At 38.8% G+C, this 20846-nt stretch overlaps 1 protein-coding gene across 1 annotated transcript in view; it reads right to left on the reverse strand.

The window, feature by feature from the left end:
- ADSS2 (adenylosuccinate synthase 2) overlaps nt 1-20490 on the reverse strand; it is a 36732-nt gene extending 16242 nt beyond the window's left edge. The window contains exons 1-5 of the mRNA XM_086627934.1: nt 20323-20490; nt 5786-5888; nt 3188-3256; nt 2373-2423; nt 92-158 (exon numbers count right to left, since the gene is read on the reverse strand). Coding sequence (XP_086484060.1) covers nt 92-158; nt 2373-2423; nt 3188-3256; nt 5786-5888; nt 20323-20490 — 458 coding nt within the window. The remainder of the gene's footprint in view (nt 1-91; nt 159-2372; nt 2424-3187; nt 3257-5785; nt 5889-20322) is intronic.
- Between the last annotated feature and the right edge of the window lie 356 nt (nt 20491-20846).

Below are 20846 nucleotides of genomic sequence, written 5' to 3' on the forward strand. Positions count from 1 at the left end.
AACTCAACAACAAACAGTAACACAAAATCAACGTACTAAGTCATATGTTTATACTAAGTCATCTTACGTCTGACAAAATAAAACTACCTACTTCTTTCCCGCTTGTTCTTGCCTCTGTTGTTCTTGGATGCCATCAGCAGCTTGGTGGAAATCAAATACTAAGGAAACAAAAATAACTTAAGTAGAAAATTTATATGAAACAAATTACCATATCAGTAATAATTTCTTCAAACCAACTCTAACCCTGTTTATCAATGTGGAAAACACAAATATACACACTGAAGAAAGCCAATAAAATGACCAGAGTTTATCACCTTTTACAAGTTACATTCTTTCACAGGGAAGCATTCTGAAGTTTTTCAGAGACATTTTTTTTTCTTTCAAAGTATTTGTTTTGTAGAATTCTTGCAGACTGTGTATACACCTCCCACAGAATAACTAAGCCATTTCAGCTTTTTAGTGGCCCAAAAGAATGTATGGACAACAAACAAAGAAAACATGAAGTTGAAAAAAAAGCCTAGAAAACAGGTTATAGTAAAAAGTCATACTGCTGAAATTTAAGGTAATTTAAGTAAACATTCTCATTCATTCTAAAGATTTCTTAAACTATTTTATTTTAATGTTTTAGACAACATCAATTAAAATACATTTGGAAACACAAAAGCTCCTATCAACATCTGTTATGCAAACAGAAGTCATCTTCACAAGCCCTGATTATTTTTTTTTAAAGTGTTACATATTATTAATGACAAAGATTTTGCAAAGTATTCCTTGCATCAATTCTTTGTCTACCATAAAAGCACACCAAAAAAAACCCCAAAAAACAACAACAAAACAACTGACAAGACTCATATCAAATACAAGCAGTGGTACAACAGTTTGCAGAAGTTTATTTTTCTTGAGTGCTACTTCCTGAAAGTTTAACAACTAATCTACACACTACACACAAAAGACTGAAAGCTTGCAAGAAACTGACTCATGTAATTAATAGTCTAGTCTCTTTAGAACAAGAGTGGTTTTCCTTGTTTGCCTTACCAATTTATTTTTGTGTTTATTTCCACACATCCCATAATTTAAAGGATTAGATTGTCCCCAGCAGCTTGAATCTATTTTTGGTTCATCTTATGTTATAGACTAAACATTCATAAATCGTCAATATCCCTTTTAGAGAAAGCATATTTATCATGGCAACAGATCTTCAAACTGTTATCAAAACTTTCTAGAACAAAACATTCTGAAACTTCGTTTATGTTAAGAGGTTGAATGGTTACAAGCGACAGTCAATAACTGGTACTTTTTACCTGTTCAGCTTTGAAAACTTGACAGTATTGCCATTGCAATATAATCATCGCAAAACAGTTTTTCTGATAATCTAGTAATTTCTAAGTAATTCAGCTACAGTGATTCTACCCTCAGAAAGGATTTTAGTAACTTAGGAACAGTTACTTAACTATTTCAAACTCAGTAGTTACTCCACAGTAAAAATATATTTATTCTGAAATAACATGTTCACTCACTAAGCTATACTAGATAATTTTTTTCTTAAACAAAACAAAACCAAACACAAAACCCTTTTTCCGCTGTTACAAGCTTTCATCTGATAAAGACTGAAAAGTTTCCATCTTCAGAAGACGACTACCAGCGCAGCAATAAGCCAATTTCCTAATACATTATGTTACAACATCTAAAGATCTTATTTAAAGGATGAATTTATGTACTAAAGATGTCCTAGGAGTGATACAGGAAGAGCCTCTGAAGCTGTGCTGGTGGTTTGGACTAAACACTATTTTACCCCAGGCTCTGAACTGCAGAGTTGTCTGGAACATCGGCCGGAATCAATGCTTGACTGATGAGATCCCTGTGAGGAGGGCAGCCATTCTCTCCAGTCCTTGAGAGTCCTTCCCATAAAGTCTCCTTTCTGAAGTACCTGCCAATTTACTTGGTAGGGAGCCCATTAGTTTGGAAGTCACACCCAGTCATGTGGTTTCCCAGCAGAAAAGTTGCTACAAGCAACACTGCTTTTACATCAAAGGGGTAAATGAATCCTTCAGTCAATTAACTTCTGAACAGCTTTTTGACTGCTTCCCATCTCTAATCTTTGGCGTGGAAGGTGAACTTGCTTTCCTGACTAGGTTATATTTATGGAACAGGATTAATGAGTCACTAGAATATAAACCTGGGAGGGTCCTGAGTGGTGAACAATTTTTTCCTAGGATCTTCAATAAATCAAAGCAGCATACAGAGACAATCCAAAGAAAAGTACATACCTATATAAAGAGATGGCTAAAAATTGTTATGCTCTTACTGCCATGGAAAGTTCAGAGAAAATAAAGATTAACAAAAAAAAAAACAAACCACAAACAGGAACTTACCAATATGAGCCCTGTCAGAAATTATTAGTCTTTTTTCCCAGCCTTCTAGATCTTAAAAGACAAAATGAAACAGTTCAAATTACGTTTTGTACAGCATTTTTGTCTTCTGATGTATAAAAGATAAATACTTTTCATGTTCAGTCTTCAATCCATCTATTTAAAGACTGAGCAATCACGTTCCAGAGGAAAAAAAAAAACTTAGATTTCAGTAACTAAAACTTGGCATCAGTCTATAAAGCTGAGAAAGTCAGGCTTATTCTGAGGAAGAATTCTAGCTATTCCACTAGTTCCTCAATTTCAGCAATCAATTAGTAGCTTTTTGGTTTTGAATCCTCTAGACCATTGATTTCCTTCATTTAAAGTAGACTACTGCCAAGCATGGCCATAGACACAACAGAAAGTATCCAAAAACTGAGTTCTGAATCAAGAAGTGACTACCACAGCATTATTTTACATTAACACATAACATCAAACCATACACTAATATTGTAAGAGGTAAAACCACTATGAACAGGTAACATAATTTAACAAGTTGTTTCACTTCTTAAATTCACTGCTTTAAGCAAAGAAAAATGTCTGCAGGTAATTCATATTTAGAACATGTTCTCTTCTGAAACTGTACAGAGAATCCTTCTTTCTGTCTTCCCATGAGGGCCCTGGGACTTGTAGTGAGACTCCTGTCAGAAACTAGCAGCTAAAAGGCATTCTGAAAAAAATACATCGTACATAACATCTACAGAGGCAACCTCTTATCTAAATCTTTTGAGAAGGGCCCCACAAACTCTTCTAAAAGTAGTATCTTAAAATTTTCTCACCTTTGCCTTTTTTCAAGTTTTTTTCAGCTTCTTCAAAGAGTCCTGGCAAATGAATTACAACGCCATTTCCTAAAGAACACCATTACACAAAATTTAATGAATTATGTTGAGCATGGAAAAAAACATTCCCAACACTTCAAAAACACTTCATGTTTTGTATGCAGAGTATTTTATTTAAGTTTTTAAACTTTCAAGACATTGCAACTTGTATTCTTAGGAATTCGTCTGTAGAGACTGATTTACACCTAAAGTATGCGTTTCTAACTACATGCATTGAATATTTTTAATAAACTCAACAAATTTTCAATGTAGATCAGGACAAACAGTAACAGCATCATGGGACAGTCCAGAATCCAACTTCCTCTTCCTTGTAGCTAAAATTAACAACCCTCTTTGTACTTCATTTTAATAACCCTATTGTTTTTTTTAAAAGCTTAGCACATTTCTACCATCATTATAAACACTAGCATCCCCTCAAGCATTCTTCTGCTGTAAATAGACACAGAATATTCTGTATATAGAGTCTGAGTTGTTAATAGACTAGCAAAAATAACAGAGGAAAAAGGTCTACCAAAAGCAAACTTGCTTTCCTACAGCTATCACATTGCTCAGAAAGACTACAGCTCATACAATTAACCAGCATTGCTGAATGCCTAAGAAGGAGCATTTGCATATAGCAAAACTGAACCATCTTGAAGTCATACCAAACTCAGTAGATCAGTACATCCAAAGCTATCAGTATGACGACATCAAGCTAAAGAATGAAGCAACCCGCCATTTGAAAATATTTGCATATCACCTAATTTCACATACATAAAAGCATTCCAAACACTAGAGTACAATGTATTTAAGACTTCTTCGCTATAACCTTCATGGTACAGTCCTAATCAATAATAATAATCTATTATAACACTCTAGTCCTTTTGCCTTCGCTTTTTTTTTAACCTAAAAGCCCTTTCAGTGGCATCCTAAGCAGATAACTTCTTTTTTCCAAAAGAGATTTTAAACACAAGGCAGACCTAAAAAGTCAGAACAACAAACTTCAGAACAGACAAGACCAAGAGATAGCAGATACAGAGAAGAGGATTTGTAAAAATCTCTCTCCTGCCTACTGTATTTTTAAAGGATGGGGTCCTTCCTACTCAACTCTGGGTCCATCAAACAAAACATGGCAAACAGGCATCCTTTTTTACTGTTTTCAAGAAATAACCTTTTAAAGAAACATAATATGGTAACACATCAAAACAGAATAAAAGTAATATCATCTGCCACAGCCCTCAAAACTAGAAGCAGTTAACATCCCAACCTCCCCTTCATCAGAGGGAATCTATTTCCATGCCCCTTGGCTCAATTTCTATAAAAGTATTAGGCAGGGCAAGCTGACCCAAAACTATCCCACTATTAAGTCACAATATAACAGCTGAAAAGAGGCAATAATCACCAATTCCCATCAAGTAAAGAGTTAATGCTGACTGCGCGTATACAGTCATTACAAGCTGAACCCAAGAATTCGGCAAGTACTGCTTACAAATCAAGTGACAGAGGCTTTTTAGTGGCTGCACTGTTTAGCCAACTGTCAATGACCACTTACTCTTGGCACGTTCCAAGCTGAGAGGCAAGACTACAGGCTCAAAGCAATGAGATACACAGGAAGAAGTGATAAGAAGAGCATGGCAATAGAGTCCTGATTTGGAGAAGTACACTCTGTAAGGGACAGGAGTTCTGGGAATCAAAAAAGCAGGACTGAAGTGTTGATAGGTCACAGCCTTTAGTGACCCAAAGACTCACCCGATTTGTGAATCGGTACACAAGCACACGCACAGCTGCAAAGCTGTGTAGGTATGTTTTATATCTGCCGTCATTTTTAGAAGGAAATTTTAAGGACTACACAGCATTATTAAGCAGGATGGTTATGGAAGCAATCCGAAGAAAAAAAAAACACAACAAAACATGTAGGATTGGAAACAGGATTCCAAGAGAGAGAGAGGGAGAGAGGTAAGTAGGCTTGTAGGGACAACAATCAGGATAATCTAAACGCCTGTTCAGGAAGCAAACAGATCATAAATCCTGACATCACATAGTACTGTCACTGCCCTAAATCTTCTAATGTACTCTCCTGAAAGGACTTCTTGGTAAGAACTACATAGTGCAGAAGTCTTTTGAAGTCAGCATTGATTTTGCAATCCAATGGAAAAAGGAGGAAAGATCTATGTTTCAAAAGGTACTAGTAGTTACTTAGCAGGCCTGAAGATTAATACAGAGAGGAGGAATTCTGAGAACAAAAGAAATAATTGGTAGAGAAAATAAGAGGGAATAGGAGAATGACGATATGCTGGGCAGCTACCTGTTTGCATTGACAGGACAGATAAGAACAAAGATGAACTATCCAAGACAATAAAAGAAACCTCCATAATCCAAACTTCGCAATTGACTTAAGACGATACTAAGAAGGCAGTAGAGCAGTTCAGGACTATAAAAATTTGAGGAAGAAAAATTCTGATCCTGTATGTTCTCAGATATATTTTGTTATTTTAATAACAAAATGTCAGAGGCCTGTAACTACAGTATTACCTATTTATTTAGAGATGTTTCACTTACCAATGAATGCAGTGACTTTTGGATTGATGATCCCACTTGGCAGAAGATGAAAGTCATACTCCACAGAATCCACAACAACTGTATGCCCTGCATTATTGCCTCCCTAGGTGGGGAGGGACAGGAGGGAAAGAAAAAAGAACTGTTAAGTTTTTGATACTAAAGACAAATTAACACACAGTATAGAGATGGAATAAACTGGTTCCAGCTCTAATTCTGCAGCTTTCATTTCTCTTACTGACAAAAGATCTTTCAGAGATCTTTTCCCAGGAAATCAGCCGAACATGTTTTGTCAAACTTGACAATTTCAACATCAGTATTATCTGTCATACAGATTTTTGACAGTATTTTGGTTCATCAAAAGTACAAGTGCTTGGAATAAGATTAAAACGTTTCTAAAAATTGTTGGACAGAAGCATAAACATTCCAGAACATGCAAACATTTCTAAAACCCATCAAAGTTTTATTAGATTTCTAATATAGTTATGGAGAGTAAGTATTACAAGTGGGGAAAAAAAAAATCACCAGTTAAATTGAGTACATAAAACCATAGTTATTGGGAAGGATAAATCTAGCTGTTTGGCAACGTGCAGGCTTGTTCAGAATTTTGGTTTCATTTTTTTGACTGTTTTCTTATGAACAGTAACCAGAAAAGTTAACTTGTTCATTCTATACCTCCTTATCAATAAGAGAAGTCTATAACAGTACAAGTCATCTATATCTGAAACGTGCTGTTAAGGAGTTAATCTAGAGGCAAGTAGGACGATTGTGGTTTCGTAAGTTACCGGAAACCATTTACATCAAACTAGCATTTCTAGCTTTTTCATTACCACAAAGAAGAGTATTAAGAGATTTGTTAAACTGTGAAATATGTCTAAAACACAAAAAGAAGCCTGTGACCAAGTCTTAAAGAGGGTCAAGACAGGCTTATGAAACTAAAAAGATTACAAAATAGTTACCAAATATCCCCAGATCTTGTTTGTTGAACTTTTGAAAGTAAGCTTACACTTTCTTGTGACTGAGTCATTTACATACAAAATGGTTCTGTTTGTCCTAACTACAGGAACATCCTCTACACCCACCTTGTACCAGAAACAAACAAACTGCTGAACAGAAAGAAAGTGTTAAAGGAAACACTTCTAATCCAAACCTTCAGCTCAAGACAAACTGAAGAAAGGCATTATATGAAAAGAAGAAGAAAAAAGACACTATATGAAATATTAATCTATGGAATTATAAATCTGAAATATTTTAGAATAATGTATCACAGAATATCTTTTTCTAAGCAACGGACTCAACAGCTATTCACCATTTCTACAGCAATTACAAAGCATGAAAGCAATACATAAAGCATATATCTGACATTACAAATAAAGAATATTCTTAGATATCAAAACATTTGTGCCCGTATATACACACACATGCCACAGGTAAAAGGCTAATCTCAGTGAAGTTAGCAATGAAAATTCTCGTAATTTCAGCATTATTTATTTGAGGACTTACAGCCATTCCACCTCCTTTGGAAACAGAAGGAAGATTTACCCAACAAAGGCAATGTCTGAATTGACAAAAAGTTTAAATGATTTAGTAATATAATGTAGAGTTTTTCCATGTAGTGAACAGTACTTTGAAGAAGTTGTAAAGATTTCTGGGTGCAGATGGTTTTCACTGCAAATGATCTGACTTAATCAGAGAATGCCAAATTTTTGAATCACAGCATGTGAAACACATTGAATGAATAAATAAAGCAAGTCTTTCAAGTTTGTTCTATTAAGAAAATAATAAATGTTCAGGAATAACCTTCCTCCTCCTCCCATCCATTCTACTCAACAGTACCTGTCAAGTAAGATTATTTAGTACTCTACTAACTCTACAGTTGTGTCTTTGATTTAAAACGCTCTTAACTAGCTACATTAGCAGACAGATCATTTACAACTACTTTTGAAATGCAATGCTGATATCCCTGAGCTACCACAAGTTACACCAAAACTAGATAATATTTTAAGAACTATTAAGTTACATACATACATAAAATATACAAGCTTTTTTTAGTAAGAAAAGACATTGGTTTTCTCCTCAGTGTTTGAGAATCTAAGCAAAACCTTTCTTGAGGAAGAGAGAACAGTTATGTACTATAGTAGTATTTACAGTCAAGAACATCTGCTGAAAGTACCAGCTTTCTTCCTCATCACATTCCTTCACATTATTCCTTTCTGTGAGATCCACTGGTAATATCAGTCTAGAAAAATTTAACATGAGCACTGAAGTGCTTCAAATGAAAATTCTATAAATAGGTCTAAGTACAACACTTAAGTACTGAGGTAGTAGTAATTTACAAATGGGAAGACAAGTTCAAACTCTCCCACTGAAGCAAAAATAAACTGGAGTAAACCATAAGCAACACTAAAATTACTGAATTACTATTCATTTGCAAGCCTCTACTAACTGGATGATTTAATTTCATGTTTTGCTTCTTGTTTTAAAAAGTTTTCTAGCATCATGAACATCGAATAAAGAGAAAGAAAAATTTGTCATTGCAGAGATTAGATCATGATTAACAATAAATTCTTAAGTCTCCTAAAGTTTGCCAAGCTACTGGTGCCATTCAGACATGGGAACTTAAAAGTTCTGCTTAGGTAAGGCGTATGCAGATTCAGACTCTGTTAATCATGAGAACTTAGCTGCTGGGTTTCAGTGGTGCCAAGATTTATCCTTTGCACTGCCGAGTGATGCCAAGGTGTGTTGGTTCTCTGCTCATTGAAAAATACCCCATGGCTGACAGAATAAAAATAGCATGTTACCTTTTAAACTTTGAACTACACGCACAGCTCATACCTCACCTAGAAGCAAGCTAGTTATATACACTTCTCCATGTTTACTGTGAGCAGTCATACCTTAAGGGATTTTGCTAGAGACTAAAGTAGAAAACTTGACATTATGTCTGATGAATCTCCATCTGAACACACTCTTAGGCCATGCTAATACCTCAAGGTTTCCAAATGCCTGTTTTCAGACTAGACTCAAATATGAATCTCAGAATTTAGTTGTTTATAGTATTATGATGCCTACAAAAAGATTCAATCCCAAAAGTGCTATTGATAGCAGCCGTCTGGTAGAACGTTAAGTCAGTCCTCGTCCTGCTTTGGATGTCATTCTGTCAAAATGTGTCAGTTTGAAAAATATTTTTAATTTCAAACCATATTTTACAAGAGTATTAAAACAACAGTATTTCCTGAATTTGTTTTTCGAAATTCTGCTGTCGATTTACAGGCAAGCTCTACTCTAACTGCAGAAGTGCAAGCGTATAGTTCCACAGTTGGGAACTGTAACATATTAAAAGAATGGTTCACACTGTCCACTTAAGTGAACTAGCAGTAAAGTGTACACATGTTGTGTGCTTAGACATTGCACAACATGGATTTGGTAAACAATTCTAATTACAGAAACCTGAACTCGAAGTTTTACTGGTGGCAGGGTGGAGAGGTGGGTGGTTGTTAGGTTACGGGGTTTGGTTTGTTTTTTTCTTTCCTCCTCCAGAAACTCATGATAATGCCAACATCTTCGTAACATAGGCAACTATTGCCTCTGGGAATCATTCAAGGTATAAACCGATGAAGTCAGTCCTGGCTGAAATCCATCTAGATTTCTCGCTCCTCCTCCCTCATCACACTAAACCAAATGGGACGAGTTAGGTCATTCGAGCTAACACTCCTTTGATTCAAATGTTTAAACATTATTAATGGAGAACTAACTGTGGAATTTATTTTCACTACTAGTTAAACAAAGTTCATGCTCAAATGATCTTCAATACATTGCATAAAGCTTTTGCCAGAGGGAAATTACAAAGCATTTCTTGAGGCTGGCAATACTGCCTAGTTAACTAAATACAGTAATCAGTCCAGAGTACCTCGGTAACCTTCTAGGTACCCAGACTACAGGAGTTTTCTCCCAGCCACGTGAAAACTGAAGTACCTCCCTTGGGCCAACTCAGCCAAAGAGGCCAAACACACAGCAAGACCAAAAGATGCTCTTGCTCAGTCCAGAATACTCTACGTGCATGTAGCAGTGGCTCCTTTTCCCCTTCTCCCTGCACAACCACAAGGTTTCCTTTGACTGAACCAAGCAGCATACCATAGCCAACACACTCACTCAATGCAACTTTGGATTCAGCTACAAGCAGATGGATTACATAAAAGGATTGAAGGTTGAAAGAGGACTTCTAATACACAAGAGGTACAAGAAGGCACCAGTGGCACTCTGAACAAAGAAATTCTTCACTGGGACGCTTTCTTCCCATTCTGCAGAGCGGTAGCAGGGGAAGTCTCTCTCCAGAAGTCTGAATGCAGGCTGTGGAGGAGGTCAGGCAGCCAAGGTAGAGCTGGCTTTGCCAGAGTAAGAGAAATAATTTTGTGAAGATTTAAAAAAAAAAAAAAAAAAAAAAAAAAAAGAAAGGTAATTATTAAGACAAAATAGCATGACATAGTCAGGAATGTCTAACAGGCTCAAGACATTACTTGCTTGGTATTGCAATGCAATATTTTATTCCAAAATTATGCAAAAGAGGCTTTCTGAAAGACAGCAAAGACACAAATACCTAATGCAAAAGACAAACAAGAAAGTCCTTTCATGAAAAAAAAAAAAAAATCATTTTAGCAATTTTTAGGTTAAGTTAAACTTGCAGAAGACAAAAAAAAAAAAGAACAGTTCAGGATAGGCAGTATCATGGGACCAGAAGAGAATTTCAAGGTCCAAGCACCTGCTAAACACAAACCACTGAGCCTTCATCATAAAGCTTTGTGTTCTCTCCCTCTGCTTCCAGTTTCCATGCTCTGATAAAGCGGGCTTAAGTTGTCTAAGCCCACTTATCTAACATATTAAGAAGGAAAAAGAAACACTAAAACAAACCAACAACACACACACAGAAACCCACTTGCTTAAGTGCTTCCTAAAAACATTTTTGTGAAATTTTTTCTTTTTTCACTGCTGCATCTCAGAGGATGTTACCAGTATCAGATACAGTATTGTAAACCCTCAGATCATCTGCCAGAGCAGCAGAATCAAAACGTTGAACCTTAAATGAGACTGTCTCTCTTGAAAACTGGAGATTGGGTCTAACCATGAAACCAACCACCCTAACTTTGATGTGTAGTTTCAAAGTCTTAAGCAGCAACAGTGGGCCTAGGTATGCTTAAATCACTTCCTTGAAAAAGTATATGATCCCTGACCACTAGCTGGTAATCTTGAAACATTCAAGCTATTCAACATGTAGAACAGCTAAGTACACAGGACTCTAATAGAAAGGTGCATACTAATAGACAAATTATCACACCAGTACTGTTAGAATGACAGCAATCCTGGTAACAAAATCCCAAATTTACCCGCTTTCTAGAAGCTTCATTCCAAAATACATTCCCTATGAAATACCACTCTTGAAATACTCCTTTTACTTTGGTAAACTGCTCAGAAATACATTTTTTTTAAAGCAAACAAAAAAAAAAAGGTTTTTTTCTTCAGCTCGCTAAAGAAGATTAGCCCAAAATCCTTCTCAGTGTAAGCACCACACCCAAGAATCTGCATCCATATATTGAATTTAGATAGGCTGGTGAGTACTGCACACAAAACAAGATACTATTCTAAAACATACCTATCCCGGCAAATGTGAACAGAATCAGTTACACGTGCACAGCGGGGGCATAAGATAGTAAAGGCAGCTGCAAGTATTGCACATCTGGGGGACATTTGATAAATATTCTTAGGAAACACCCTTTTTGCAATAGTTTTGAGTGCCTGAAAATACTAATTTGGAAGGAAAAAAAGTCATTACCCGCTGGTTGACATATTACTGAAAACAAGCTTGAAATTTCAGTACATCAAAAAAGTGACTCCTGCTAGCCAAAAAACACTATCAAAGCACTAGAACGCAATACTTGCCACACAACACACTCATGCACACGACACAAACACACCAGTTACCACAATACTGTACCATGTTTCCAGGCAGCAACACCGGAAAATATATTGAAGACTACTCAATAGTATCAGAGGACTACATTTTAAACATATTGACTGAACAGTATTTGTAAGAGAAGATCTACAGTAATTTTAAGGTAAATAATTTCAGCACTTCCTTATCTGTACAAAATGGCTTATTTTCTCTCGCATTCTATAGCTTTTAAGTATCTTAACTGTCAGCTAAAGTACTTTGGGTAAAGACCTGAATAGAACTAGCAACAATATTTATGCAAGTTATTGACCATAGTTTTATGATTTTTCTTCTGTGTAGCTCTGAAGACTGAAAACAATTTTTAGAAGTATAACTCTTAGAAAGGTGTATTCTGGAGCCAAAAGGGTAAATTCAAAAGAATGTACGAACCACCTCGAAGCAAGACAAGTTTTCTCACTTTGAATCTTGTCATAGCACAAGAGCTCTTTAGCTTGTACTACAGTCCATCCATGCAGAAGAGCTTCCAAATCACATGTACAAAGCATGCACAAGGAGCATTCATAATAATATTTAACAGCAACTTTTCTTTTGGAACTGCATTGCTGCACTAGTCAAAAGGCCCAAAGGAACATTCATGCATTGAGCTGATTCACTGGACAAATAAGAACCAATCTTTTCTGGATTTATGGCAGAGTCTTGATAATTTAATGAAGTTCATTTGACAAAATCCTAATGACTCATGCGTGCGTATCTTCAGAAAGTCTAATTGATGACTACTTCAACAACCTTTTTGCATCATGACCTTTATTGTCAGAATTAAAAACAGATGCTCTTTTTTTGACAAAAATATTATTTTCTCGCTGAATTAAAACAGTGCAGGAAAGTTTATGAGGCAAGACTTCAGGTTTATAGTGCTTAACCAGCCACTACCAAAACTCAGCTAACAGAACACTGAAGTTGAAGTAACCACCACTCGGAGTTTTGCTTTGGGTTTTGCTAAAGATGAAGGTAAAACCAGAATGCTTCCTAAGAAGTCAGTTATTCAAGAATAACTTACTTGGCTTTCCATAAACATACTTCAACAATATTAATGTTTACCAAGGACACAAAAATTTTAAATTAAAAAAAAAATTTAATCAAACCGGGAGCTACACATTCCAGTACAGTTTATATACAACGCCTGCTAACTTAAGAGCTCATCCAAAGCTAAGTGAAGCCAACGATTGAGGAAGCATGGAATCTCATTTTCCAAAAAGATTCTCAAAATGACACAAAGCCATACTCAAATGCTTAGAGAAAAATCCTGAACCAGAACTTTTTCCTCTGGCTCAGAAAAGTTCCATGCTCCTGGGTTTGCAGCCAGCATCACTGATTTACCTGAACAGTATGCAAAGGACTTGACTGCTTGTCCTTCCAGTTTAAGGGAGAAGGATTTGTAGTTCTTCCATTTTCCTGGCACATAGGACCCTTCCAGGAAAAACATACTTAATATATCCATCATTCACTGAAAAATCCTCACTCTTAATCTTCAGTTCATTCTAGCTTCCAACTTTGTCTTCCCTTTCTTTTTTTTGAAGAAAGTGCAAGTAGTCTAATAGGAAACAGTAATGTACCAACTTGGATAATCAGTAAAACCAAAAAGGAAAGCAGAGTTGCTTGTTCATAGACTGAAACTAAAAATGCTACTCCTCTTAAAAAAAAAAAAGGAAGACATTCTCTGCTTTTTAAAACCTTTGTGTAGAGCACAAAGAACAAGAGCAAACGTGCCGTGTGTGCTAGCCAAGGAAGTGTATGCTTAAGTATGAGATGTGTACATATGTAAGTAGAACATGCAAGTAAGAAATCACTGCAGGAACACATAAAAAAACACAACTCATTTGAAACTAAGATGGAGGAACAACAGCACATTATTTTCCGTACTAGATCTACACAAGTTGAAAATATGCATTCTATTTCCAGAGCACATCTTCATTAGTCAAGGGCAGACTAGACGTTAGTGTAGTAACCAGAACAGTTAAACCCGTTTTGAACACATCGAGACAAGACAGCAGCTCAAGCCCTGGTGCCTCACCTACGGCAGCACTCTCGAAACTGCTAAAACCGGTCTCCGCTACTGCAACTTCGCCTAACAGTGGAGGTGCACAGGGAAAAAAAGATTGATTAGGAAAGCAGACTGAAATTATTATTAAAAGCATATTGTGAATGGTTCTCTATACTGATACTACATACAAAAGTATTTAAAGCAGTTCTGAAATACTGACATATGCATTTAAGAGAACTATGTACCCAAAAAGTCTACTATGACAATCACTGCCTTTTCTTATGACGTGATCATGCCAAGTTGTCTATCTCAAAAATACGATGCCTCAGGGTAGAGCAAAGTAGTCTTTCAAGTTATCGCCTCTAGAATAGAAATTAGTTGTCTAGTTTAAAGAGATGTTATCTCCTGCTACGTTAAGGAAGGAGCCATACACTCCTTCCAACTCTCCCCATCAGATGTGTGTGTGCATAATTTTTTCTACAGTTTACTTTTATTGCTACCACATTCCAGCATTCATTTCTAGCTCAGGGCAACCACTGTTGTTTTTGAGCTAGCTATACAAGAGACTGCCAAGTTGGGCAAGAAGCAAGTCAATGTTGCTTTGGCATCATACGGTTGTAAACATTTTCATTTAACTCTTAGATGAAAAGTCAAAAATACATCAAGAAAGCTGGATAGTAACATTACTTACAAGAAACGTAAGAAAGGCTCTTTCTTGCCACAATCAGATTCTGTGAATCCTGAACACATTTTTAAAAAATTGATCAGTCTAGCAGAGAGACCTATCTGGACTTCTGTCATGCACCCTAACTAGACATAGTTCTGCAATTACTAGGGTATTTGCTTCTCGTTTCAATACCCACTGCCAAAAATCTATTTTGAATTTCAGATTGCAAACCAACTCTCTTTAAAAAAAAAATAAAAAATCAAGGTTTTGATAACTAATTCATTCCCTCACATCCCAGATTTTGTGATTAATTTCTTGCTTTCTCCTCCCTCCACCCCTGATGAATTTGCAGCTAACAAACTCTATGGTATAGCTTACTTTTGGATTTCCGTATAAACAACATCCAGCAACTAGCAATTTTCTTTCTTGACAATCCACTCCTGTTTGTAAGGTCAAAATCTAGTTCAAGGAGCCATCACGTTACTTAATAAAAGTTTCTAAAACTTTGTCTAGACTTTAGAAATTTCTGAATGTGTAGCACAAGAACCGTTGCATCAGAACAAGATCAAGAGCGTGGTTTGAGACAAAATATAACAGAATAAGCACAAAATTTTTCACACATTCACCTGTTTTCTCCTAACAAATGAAACATTAACTTTACTTAAGCCTATTAATCTCAAAAAAACTTCATGCATTTCTCTATACTGATAGAGCTTGCTCTGTGAAACTGCTATTGAGAGACAATATTGAGAAATACTCTTTAGAGCTGGTTTTGGCTTAGTTTCACCTGATCTGCAAAACCTTATACTGTGGCAATGCCTACATATGTTACGTAGGGAACAGAACTCATTATCCAAGTCCAGAATAAAGACCAATCTATCCCTAAGAGACAAAAGAAATCAAGTGAGGCAGGCAGATAAGGAACTAGAAAAACGTTGAAAGCACAGACTGGTACAGCACTACATTGCTTCAGTGCACAAAACCCCACCAATGTTTGCTACATTTCACAAGAATATTTAAGAAAGGATATGAAAAACAAAAAGTGACTTTGGGAATGTCTACAGAGAATATCTTCCAAATGTGTGAGGTAGTACAGTGGAAATAAAAAATGGTTTTGAAATCTTAATAAGCTGCAGTAGAGTACCGCATGTTAACCAACCAACCAACCACAGTAAGCTTTTGTAATAACAGTAAGACTGAAAGAACAGTAAGAAACCAGTAGATCAAGGTGTCATTTGCTTTTCTGGGCTTTTAAGATCTCGTTTGTTAATGGTACAAACTTTAAGCTGGAAGATCAGATTTCAACTGTTCTTCTGCTTGAAATAATTTAGATAATGTGTGATTGTTTACAACAACAAGAGATCACCTGTCAGTGATGCTCTAAAGCAGGTCTGTAAAGCACATGACTCACTGACAGGGCAGGCCAAAGAACTCATTTTACTGACCTCTCTTTCCTCACCAGAGCACATTATGGGCATGCTGCCAGCCACTACAAGGTCCAAAAGTGCACCCAGCACTTTAAAAAAAAAAAAAAAAAAAAAAAAAAAAAAAAAAAGAGAGAGCTCTAGCTAGACATCACGTATCGAATGCCTGAGCAGCTAAAAAAGCACTGATGGCTATAGCTACTGATTCCACTATTCCCAATTCTGCATGGCCTGCAAAGGCTCTAGACTAAAACACCTTTTCAGAGGAGAATATTTAGAAAAAGAAAAAAAGTGGGCTTGGTGAATGGAAGATAAGAAAATTTCAGTTTTTTAAAAAAAGTTGCCATATACAGACTAGTGATGTGGAGGTATTAGGCAGCACTGGTCTGAGGACTTCAGTCGGCAGTTACCAGCTGATCAACAGTAACTGCTTAACCCCAAGAATCTGCACACTGAAAACCTCTCTACTAATTGTTGCACTGTAATTGCCACGTATCAAGCGATCAGTGGTGGCGTCACTATAGACACTGCTGTTTGGGAGGAAGAAGAAGAAAAGGGAGTACGAAGAATCCACACATTGCAACTACCGTGCGTGAGCAGTTCAGGAGTAGGAACGGTGTGAGCCCACAGCAGGCAGAGCAGTAATGGCAAGTTGCAGGCAGACCATACTGAAATCAGGTGAGAAGATTCGGCAAGAAGTGCAATTCTGTTTTGAACTAGTAACAAGATGTACAATAGAACTGAAGAAGCAGGGAAATAGGATTCTTTAGCATAAGGAGCATGGCTTACAAATAATTTGTATACTTAGTAATCTTAACTCACCTCTGTGAACTACATACTCCAAATAAATCAGCTTCCTCCAACAGTAAGAACAAGAAGTGACCAAAAATTTGCTAATGAAATGAGTAAATGAGAACAGAATCATGCAGTGCAGACACTACATTTTTTTGCTGTACCGCACACACTGGTAGATTGGGTGGAGAGGATGGTGGTACAATATGAGATACACATAGCATATTCTAGTGTTGTATTTATTTTGATAAAATTATTATCTAAAATAATTTGCTTGCATTAATTTGCCATTCCTATATCCACTAATAAATTAAACTCTGATAATTAAATTCCCTAATTTGTTTGCATTCTGCAATGGTAGGAAGTCTCTTTATCAGAACAAGAAATGTTTTCCTTTAACTTTCCATTACCTGTGAAATTGATAAAAATACAACAGATGCTTTTAAAAATTGCCCGGTTTGATGGCAGTAAGGCTAGCTGCTTACTAAGGGGCAACTATGTCAATTAAAACACAGAAAAGCACAGTTTTTCTGGCAACTACTCCTGGATCTCAAACTAATTCTTGCTCTATTTTACTGTCTGGACTATGATTTATGTGATAGCAGGTAAACAGACTTTGCTCCGTAAGCCACTCAAGACCAAATGCAGGTTTAAGTGCAAAAGTCTCCCCAATGCATCTATTTTATCAATGGTATCATTTTACCAGATATTGCCTAGAAGTAAATGAAGACCAATTCAAATTTAACAGTGGAAGAACAAGCACATACTTTGCTTGTCATGTAGATATGTTTGTATTAACTATCTGAACACCCATGAGCAGTGTCCTCATGAAACTATCATAGTTGCCAGTGCAAGTTGCATTAGCAACTACACGCATGCAGCCCCTGGATGTATTTTAATTTTAGTTTAGTCTCTACAAACAGTTTTGGGTTTTCATTAACCATAATACTACTACTGATAAATGTGAATCTGTCTTCTGAAAATAAGATATCATTCTCTTGCTCTGAGCACAAGACTCCTTTCAACAACCTCTAAACCTAAGATAAAATACTTTGGAGGGTGCTATTTAGAAGAAGTAGAGCCATAATACAACTCATTTCCTGACACACTTGTTCATCTAATCGTACCAAAGCAAGCGGCTCCTTCCAGATGCCATAGCCAGCTCGTCAAACAAGTGACTGAAGTCATTAGCACACCTGCTACCTAGGAGACAAGAAGGTATGGCCATAGATTTCAGAGTACAACTTCTTGCAAGGCCTTTACAGGCATTGTAAAAGCAAGCGATTGTCAGTTCTCGCTTCTGGGACAGGACCATTTTTATGCTCTGCATCTGCACAGAACCAGGGACAGTGATTGCAAAGCCACACTAGTGTGCTTCACTGCAAATGTAACGCAAGCTTCCAAGACTTCTTACACCTGCCACAACAACTTCTCAAGTTCTCAGCAAGAAAACAGTTTTACTAATACGTTTTTCACAAGAACATGCTAGAAATATTTGATCTCATCCACAGGCATTCTAGCAACTCTGTGGCATGATGAACACCAAGAACCATCCTAGAATGAATAAGAGTATAACGGTGAAATAAGAATCAGAAGCTCCAATTACAGAAAGCTGGTATTTGCAAGGGGCAGACTAAGTGTGTTACAGTCTTTCTTTCTGGACTTGTACGACTACAAAAAGCACAAGGGTCATACTCTAATTCACCAGCAGTAACAAAATCGTCAAGAATATGCTTGCATACATAGCAAGATGATTTAATAGCTCAGTACCACTGAAAGAGAATACTCCTATTTTCCCCTCTCGTTCTGAGAAATTGTTCTTTGTGCTTACCCTGTCCTGGGCTCCTTTTTTCATCAAGGTCCTCTGAGCCAATTACATTGAGTTTTATTTAGTAAAACAGTAGAAAGTAAATTCAATGAAAAATGGCTTCCTGCCATTTTGGTGAGTTAAATCAACTTAGAGAAGTGTTTAAGTGCCAGAGTCAGTGCATGGGAGGAGACCCAGACAGCACAGCCATCAACAGGAAAGGGAAGAAAAAAGGAAGAAAACCTCCTTCCTTCAGCACGAGCAACCAGCTGTTAGAAGTGGCAGAACTGGCCATGAAATTCAAGCCTGAGATAGCATCGTAATTTTTCCCTTTTCTTGATCCTTTATCTAGCTGATTTGAAAAAAGTAACAAATACATTAAAACACGCACATGCAAAAATTCACTGTCTGCCTCTCTCTTCCCAACAAAACTTCTTGGCATTAAACATAACATGCTCACCTAGATGCCCTTCAAGTTTCAAGAACAAAGTTGTAAAGGACAAACTGAGTCACTGTGTTCTATAACCCATAAAGCCAGGCAACCATGCCACAGGCACCACATCAGATTTTTTTTTTTTAAAAAAGATACATAGGAAAAAAAATCAATTATAAAAACAGCTATTTATTAATATCTTTCTTTACTTCAAAATTAAACTCTCTGAAGTTCAAGTTTTTGTTTTGTCAGCTTTGCAACTGTCTTGGCTTTGAAAACCTCAGTTTTATGAGCAGTTCTCGCTAGATAACTCAATGATTCAGTGTTTGTACTCTCAGGGAGACGCTACACTCTTCCAAAATATATTTATTTAAGAGCAAATTTAATCTGTGCATTCAACAAAAGCATACAGATAACAACAATTACATGACGTCTGCACACGCCGTACGCATTTTAAGCTATCGTTATCTTAACTTCAAGGAAAAAAAAGCTTTAGTCGATTATGTTGTGCTCTATAGAATTACTATACTAAAAACGTTAAAAAAAAAAACAAAACACATCTCCTCGGATCCGTGTTAACTCAGGCATTTATGAGTATAATGCTTTCAGGCTAGACTCGGGTTTTTTTGCTCTTTTGCTGGAATAAATCTTCCATAGAGCAACAGAGAAGAAAAAGAAAAAAACTGCACAGAGAAAACTGGGATTCCATTGAGACAACAGTGATCTTGAAGCAAGGGCAGGCGAGTCTTTCCAAAAAGCCAGTTTTATCTGAGGACGACTAAGTTGTGGCGGACTACATCCACACCCCCACGTGCATCCTGTATCCGACTGCCGGTTCCGCGCCGGGGGGCAGCGTTACTCCTCCAGGAGCGGAAGGCGACCGCGGTGGCGGGCGGTGCGGCTCAGGCCACGCCGCCGCCAAGGAGGGCTTCTTGCCCCGCTCCCATCCCGGCGGCGATGCTGCGGGAACCGCCGAGCGCGGCCCCTTCCCGGCGCCCCCAGACAAAGAGTGCAGCGGCGGCGGCGGGCCTGAGGGGGAGGACGCGACCCCGGGCGCGTTTCTCCTGCTGGAGGCCGGCTCTCGGCGGCGAGGAGGGCGCCTTCCTCCTCCTCCTCCTCCTCCCCCTGACGCCGGGACGGGGACAAAGGAGGAGCGGGAGGGCTGCAGAGCCCGGCCGCGAGGCTCTCGGCAGGCGCTCCTGCCCCGCCGGGGAAGGCTCCGCTGCCCCGCAGCCCGCCCTGCGCCGCGGGAGCCGCGCCGCCCCGCCGGGCACCGCCGCCCGGCCCTGCGCTGAGGCGAGCGCTCGAGGGAGAAGAGGGGCAAGCACAAGCGCCCGCGCGGAGCCGGGCGGCGGGGCGGGCGGCCGGTGGCGGGAACGCCTGCCTCAAGGTGACACCCGCGGCCTCCCCCGCGCCCCGGCTGCCTCCTCACCTGGCACCTGCAGACGATGTCGGCGTCCTGCGCCAGCAGGTCCACCACCTTGCCTTTGCCTTCGTCGCCCCACTGGGCCCCCAGCACGACGGTCACCTTGTTGCCGGGGAGGCGGGCGGCGCACTCGCCGTTGGGGATGGCGGGCGCCGGGGCGCCATGCTCCGCCATGGCTCGCGCTGCCCGCTCCGGCTCCGCTCCAGGCACATGCGGCAGCGCGCGGCGGCTCCGCTCCCCCCGCTTCCTCCTCCCAGCCGGGCGGGCGGGCGGGAGTGCCGCTGCCGCGTCCAGGTGCCGCCGCCTACCGGCCCCGCTAGCGCGACCTCCCCCGCCCCTCCCCGCCAGACAGACCCCTGCCCTCAGGCGGAGCTCCGCCCCACTCCCCCACCAAAAACCGCAGCCGCCGCCGTTGTTCCCGACGGCTTTTTTCCTTCCTCGCTCCTGCGCCGCTTCCCCGCGCCTCGCAGCCTGGACTACATTACCCAGCGAGCTGCGCGGCCACCCCCGCGCAGAGCGCCGCGCGGAGC

Source organism: Tauraco erythrolophus, chromosome 2 (assembly GCF_009769465.1).
Source record: "Tauraco erythrolophus isolate bTauEry1 chromosome 2, bTauEry1.pri, whole genome shotgun sequence".
NCBI lineage: Eukaryota > Metazoa > Chordata > Aves > Musophagiformes > Musophagidae > Tauraco > Tauraco erythrolophus.